The sequence below is a fragment of the Barbus barbus genome, assembly GCF_936440315.1.
Source record: "Barbus barbus genome assembly, chromosome: 5".
Taxonomy (NCBI): Eukaryota; Metazoa; Chordata; class Actinopteri; order Cypriniformes; family Cyprinidae; genus Barbus; species Barbus barbus.
The window spans coordinates 30,750,881-30,757,308 of NC_136733.1; the positions used below are offsets into that span (position 1 = coordinate 30,750,881).

At 36.0% G+C, this 6,428-nt stretch overlaps 1 protein-coding gene across 1 annotated transcript; it reads left to right on the plus strand.

Moving 5' to 3' along the window:
- The first annotated feature begins 1,881 nt into the window (after window positions 1–1,881).
- LOC306870471 (charged multivesicular body protein 1b) lies at window positions 1,882–5,805 on the plus strand. Its single transcript, XM_079417772.1, has 8 exons — window positions 1,882–2,063; window positions 2,604–2,701; window positions 3,016–3,162; window positions 3,260–3,328; window positions 3,457–3,564; window positions 3,662–3,705; window positions 4,379–4,451; window positions 4,559–5,805. Exons 1-8 carry the CDS (start codon window positions 2,057–2,059, stop codon window positions 4,601–4,603), a joined length of 591 nt encoding a protein of 196 aa, XP_079273898.1. The 5' UTR covers window positions 1,882–2,056; the 3' UTR covers window positions 4,604–5,805.
- The last annotated feature ends 623 nt before the right edge of the window (window positions 5,806–6,428 follow it).

Genomic DNA, 6,428 nt, shown 5'->3' on the forward strand with positions numbered 1-6,428 from the left:
GTCAGAACAGGACGTCCTACCTTCAAATGGTGCTTGATAGTGACTCCCACACCTTATTGGACTGTTCTTTGATACTTTGCAAGCATTTTAATTGGTTGCAATCATTTAAAAAATATGTACTGAACATGGGGCATAAGAAAAACTTTCCGTTACCTGAGGCCAACACTATATAGTAGAGGGTTATTATTATTATATTTATTGAAAAAATGGATTGAATTTCAGCGCGTTTTTTATTTTATTAAAAGCCATAAAGAACATACAAAAAATAAAAGAATCAATGCCAGGGGTGAGTGCAATTAGGAATACAGTTATTAGTTACAAAATCCTGAAAATATTATTAAAATGACTCAATGAGACAGTTTTAAGAGCGTTGTAATTGTTGGATGTAAGAAGAGTGTCCAGGTAAGATTTAAGGTCCTTACAGAAAACAGGAAAGTAAGGTTTAGCACCTTGAAACTTACATTTGTGTAAAAAGAATTTTGCAAGAAAAATGAATGTTTATCAGACAATATCTGTCCTTGTCTTCTTTAGTAAAGTTATGACAACCAAATAAGACATCCTTATATAACAAAAAGAAACTCTGTGAAGAAAAATCATGTACAAAAATCTTTCCAAAATAAATTAGTATATGTACATTCCCAAAAGAGATGGGGCATAGATTCATCTTTAGCCTCACAAAAGGAGCATAAAGAGTCAATATCTAGAAATATTTTTTTCATATATAGCTTAACAGGGTAAACAAGATTAAGTAATTTGTAAGAAACCTCCTTCACCTTATTAGTTATTAAATATTTAGATGACAAAGTCCACACTTTCTTCCATAGAATATTATCGTATAAGCCATTCCAGTGGGATAAAATATATGGGAGAGAAGTTATCTCAGCCTGAAACAGTTTTCAGGTTTTTGGTTCCGACCGGAAGAGGGAGATAAAAAGCAAATCTTCCCAATCACTGTATCAAAAGGATGATTCTCTGACACAGAAAACTGGGATCTAGCGAAGCCCTTGAGAAGAGTTATGGCCCCACAGGGAATGGCGTCCATTACAATGGCGAACTCTCGAGGAGTGACAGGAATATTATATTTATTTAGAAATTCAGAGTAAGAATATAAATAACCATCAGTGTTTAATAACTGAGAAACTAGAATAATATTAGTATTGATCCAATTTGGGAAAAATAAGGATTTATTTTTAAAAATAATTATTTTTAGCAATGAGGGCTCGGCCTCTTTATGATAAATCTCTCTGTAACCATGAATTAAATTTCCTTTTAGCTTTTCCAACAACTGGGTCAAAGTTTAACCTGCATCTGGCTTTATCATCCTTACATATAGACACACCAAGATAGGTCCCCTGTGATTTAACTAGGATACCGTAAAGAGAAGGAGAGAACAAGTTTTAATGGCTAATAATTCACATTTATCAAGATTTAGCTTTAAACCGGAAGCTTTTAATGAGTTCGATAGCGACTGGAATTTGTAATTTATCTTTAAGAAACAAAGTAGTGTCATCGGCTAGCTGACTAATAAGTATATGCTTATTGGCAACAGTAATACCTTGTAGATCACTACTTGAAAGGGAGGAGGAAAGAAGTTGTGCAGCTATAAGAAATAAATAAGGAGAGACAGGGCAACCCTGACGAACTCCTCTTGACAACTGAAATCTAGGAGAGGTACCCCATTTAAGATTGAAAGAACGTTATTGTAGAGAGTTCTTACAAATTTACAGAATGGGTCACCAAATCCAAGCTTTTTGAGAGATAAGAAGATAAATTCGTGATTGAGAGAGTCAAGCTATCAATCTAAAAAGAGAATAAAACAGTCAGCACGTTATCTTTCTCTTTCGCTGTTTTGCTCGTGACATCACCTGAGCGCATGACTGTGACATCACTCCAGTTGTTTGGAGAAGCCGGAAGTGAATGCAGGAAAATTACAACAAACAGAGCGGGGGACAGTTAGTGATCCTCACGAAGAGCTTGGCGAAGACTACTGCTGTCTAATCTTCACACTTCCTCAAGAAGCACCAGCCAGCAGCCGAACCGGATTGTTTTGTCCAACATGGAAAGTATCCTCGCGGACTGGAGTGGTCGGGCCCGAGACTCACTTTGTCGATGGGACCATAATCACCTTTACTGAGAGTTATTTATGGGTTTAACTCTGTGTTGGCAACATTTTAGTATATACTAGTTGGTCGGGTCATATTATATAAAGTCATATAAAGGCGTGAGCTCCCAGTACTGTTTTTAATGTTCTCAGTTTATATCGTTAAAGGTGATTATGTTGTTAATTGCGTTATCAAAAACATCGTCAAATCCCGCCAGGTACGACTGTCACGTAGAATTACGTAATGTCGCCGCCCATGTGTTATTTAGGTGAACTCTCAGCCCAGCCTGTGAGACTACTTTGTTCAGTTTCGAGGCGGTGTACACTGTTTGTATATAATGTCATTGTTCATATAATGTCATTGTTCATATAATGTCATTGTTCATATATAATGTTGAGGTGTGGATTGTGCATATTATTTAAAATCTATTGAAGGGATCAGATAATAACACAAACACTGCTGTTCTTTTTTTTTTAATCTTTCCTTGACTTTTGACTTCAGAGAATTTGTTTAACCTCAAATTTGCAGCCAAAGAACTTCAGCGGAGCTCCAAGAAATGCGACAAAGAAGAGAAGGCAGAGAAGGCCAAGGTCAAGAAGGTAAACAAACAAACAAAAACAAAACACATAGCCACTGAATGGCATTTAGACACTACATCCATTCAGAGAAAGTAACTTTAGGCTGTAGCATCAGATTTTGTCATACATTGTCAAGAATTATATTAATCTTAAAGTCAAAATATCTAGCCAAAAACATACTTGAGTGAAAGTTATAAAAAAAAAAAACTAACTACATTTAGTTATACAGTATTTAAAAGTAAATGTTGCCTAGCTAAGCTTTTGAAATTGACTAATTTCATTAATTTTTCAAACTTTGTAAAGCACTCTGAACTGCGTATGTTTGTGTTGCTTAGGCAGTCCAGAAGGGCAATATGGAGGTTGCGCGGATACATGCAGAAAACGCCATTCGCCAGAAGAACCAATCCGTGAACTTCCTCAGAATGAGCGCGAGAGTGGATGCGGTGGCTGCGCGAGTACAGACAGCAGTCACCATGAACCAGGTACGCAAACTGCTTTTCTTTTTTTTCTTTTAAACTAGACATACCCAAGTAATTTTCCAGTAGATTTAACAGTTAACTTTTGATTTTTATTCTCCAGGTCACCAAATCTATGGCTGGGGTGGTGAAAGGCATGGATGCAACCCTGAAGAGCATGAACCTTGAGAAGGTGAGAGGACGACTTCTTTGTTCTTGAAGTATTTTCATTGAGCAGAGCAGCTCATAAAAACAATTGCGGTAATCTGAGTTGTCTAGATTTGACTGGCAGTATTAATTCCCTATGTTCTGATTGGTCAGATTTCAGCTCTAATGGATAAGTTTGAGCGTCAGTTTGAAACTCTGGACGTACAGACGGCTCAGATGGAGGACACAATGAGCAGCACCACAACACTCACTACACCACAGGTGATGCATACACTCGCTTACTACAACGACCACACTGTAGGTCAGATATACACTGACATAGTTGTTTTTCCGTTTGTGACACTGTGCTGTGTTTTAGGGTCAAGTCGATGCTCTGATGATGGAAATGGCGGATGAGGCCGGGTAAGAACATTTCAAATGCTGAGATTATTTAAAAAAAAAATTAAGTAGATACTATAACGCACACACTACCTTTAAAAGTCTGGGGTTGATAAGTTTTTATTAATTTTTTTCAAAAGTCGTAAAAACCATAATATTGTGAAATATTATTAAAATATAGAATAATTGTTTTCTGTTTTTATACATTTTAAAATGTAATTTATTCCTGTGATGGCAAAGCTCTCCAGTGTCACATGATCCTTCAGAAATCATTCTAATATGCTGATCTGGTGTTCAAGTAACATTTTTTTTTATATGAATGGTAAAAAAGGATATGCTACTTAATGTTTTTGTGGAAACCAAGATTATTTTTAGAACTCTTTCATAAAAAAAAAAAAGTTCAAAAGAACAGCATTTTTTAATAGAAACCAATTGTAACATGGTAAATGACTGCTATCCTTTTTTGGTCAATTCAATGCATTTGCTCAATAGAAAAGAAAAGAAGTTAATTCCAAACTTTTGAACAGTAGTGTACTATTAATTATTACTACTAAATCATAGATCAGACTATGATTCAATTGTTGATTTATTAAGACAATTTAATCAGGCAATAACTACCAATATTCAGTTAATGAAATCTTTTTCATAACTCAACCCAATTTAAGATAAAAACCAATGTCTGTACTTGTGTGTTTAGGCTGGACCTCAATATGGAGCTTCCTCAAGGTCAGACAGGATCTGTGGGAACCAGCGTAGCATCTGCAGAACAGGTATTTTATATAACACACACACACACACACACTTAAATATAGAAATACGGACAAACTCATGTCAGATATGTACTCTGATGGTTTTATATTTGTCTTTGTCACTATAGGACGAGCTCTCTCAGAGACTGGCCAAACTAAGAGACCAGGTTTAAGGAGAACCGTGCGTGTGTGTGTGTGTGTATGTATGTGAAAAAGAGATGCTGTATATGCGAGTTTGTAAGAAACATATCCCCTGTTTACTGACCTCTGTAAATATTGGACTCATTGCTTATTTGTGATTAGTTTTCTTTTTATGCTGTTCAGGATGGGTGTGCAGCTTTCAATATCCACAATAACACACAGGAATCTCAATTAGACAAAATTACAAATATTACGTGGTGATGCTGCTGGCATCAGGTTAGTTCTGGGGTCTTGCTCTGAACTCAGTAATAATTGAATTAAAGATTATTATACATTTCTTTGTAATAGTGCTCTTTTTATTTGCGTTCATGTTTTAAATACCTGCTTGTCTTTCAAATAAGTTTTATGCCAGTGTAACTACATTAACCTGCACCAGCGTTAATATCAGACAAATGTTGAGTAAAATCGTGATTTCTGTTTCTTCCTGCTGCACACATGGCTTGCCTCTGCTTCGATGAATTGTGGGAATTTGTATCCTAAAATGCATGTGATCAAGATGATGATTTGAATAAAGTCTCATCATTTTGTCCAAAGCAGTAAAATCCCCAGTTTATCAGATTATTTATTTTTTATGTCTTTAGAGAAACACTGATCTTTATGTTCATTTATTTTATTTTGGTTTATCCAAAATGTAAAAAAAAAAAAAGCTTTTGGCAATGTAAAGCTGGCTAAAATGAGAACATATGTGTATATACACAGAGTTCTGGCATGAAACTCTAGATGGCACCTTCCTGTAGGTCTAACTCAATCTGACCTAATGACATCATTGACATGGCACAGCTGATTGGTTCTCTCCTGTATCAGCAGCCAATGAGCTCTCTGCTCAACATTCAAATATATGACTTGTGCTTGTTGTAGCAGTTTTGCAGCGTGCTTCAGAAACCATTCATGATTCATGTATGCTATAGGGGGTTATTTCATGTATGTTATATTTGCAGCAGCAGTATTTCTTACATGCTCCAGCACCATTTTGTGGATGTATTGGCAGTAGCAAGTCTCGGTACTTGCTCTGTCGCAGCAGCAGCGTAGCAGGTCTATTCCGTCAAGACCAAATACATTAACATTGTCATGTACATTACCATGCCAATCCCTCCGAGAGTTATCATGACAGAAATATATATGTTTGTGTGTATATAAATAAACATTTTGCAGATTCTTTTCTCTGTTTATGACTAAAATGACACGCTGAATCTCTGATATTATGATGATATTGGTTTTCAGACTTGGTACAATGACTGTGTGATTGGCCTGTTGGGCCTTGAGTCACATTACTTTAAACGAGTCTACCCCCCCAAGATTACAGTTACAAACATGAACCGTGTCCAAAAGGTAAAGGGGGAGGTGTTGCCACAATTTATAGCAATATTTTCAGTTTTTCTCAGAGGTCGGGTTTCAAGTATAATTCGTTTGAAGTAATGGTGCTTTCATATAACGTTATCCAAAGAAACAAGTGCTAATGATAAATCCCCTGCGATGTTTGTACTGTATACAGGGCACCATACAGACTTTATTAACGAATTTGCTGATTTTCTATCTGAGGTAGTGCTGGCTGCAGATAAAGTCCTAATTACTGGTGATTTTAATATCCATGTTGAAAATGAAAGAGATCCGTTGGGATCAGCATTTCTAGACATTCTAAACTCCATTGGTGTTATACAACACGTTTCAGGACCTACTCATTGTCAAAATCATACTCTTGATTTAATACTGTCATATGGAGCGATGATATCTCAGATCATTATCTAGTTTAGTGTATATTCCATATAGCTAAAGCTGTAAAGCCAACTCCTTGTTACA

What these genes read in the sequence shown, in the direction of transcription:
- LOC306870471 (XM_079417772.1), top strand. An exon ending in CAACACTCACTACACCACAG is followed by an intron (nt 3,565 to 3,661) that starts GTGATGCATACA and finishes GCTGTGTTTTAG; the next exon opens with GGTCAAGTCGATGCTCTGAT. An exon ending in GAAATGGCGGATGAGGCCGG is followed by an intron (nt 3,706 to 4,378) that starts GTAAGAACATTT and finishes TTGTGTGTTTAG; the next exon opens with GCTGGACCTCAATATGGAGC.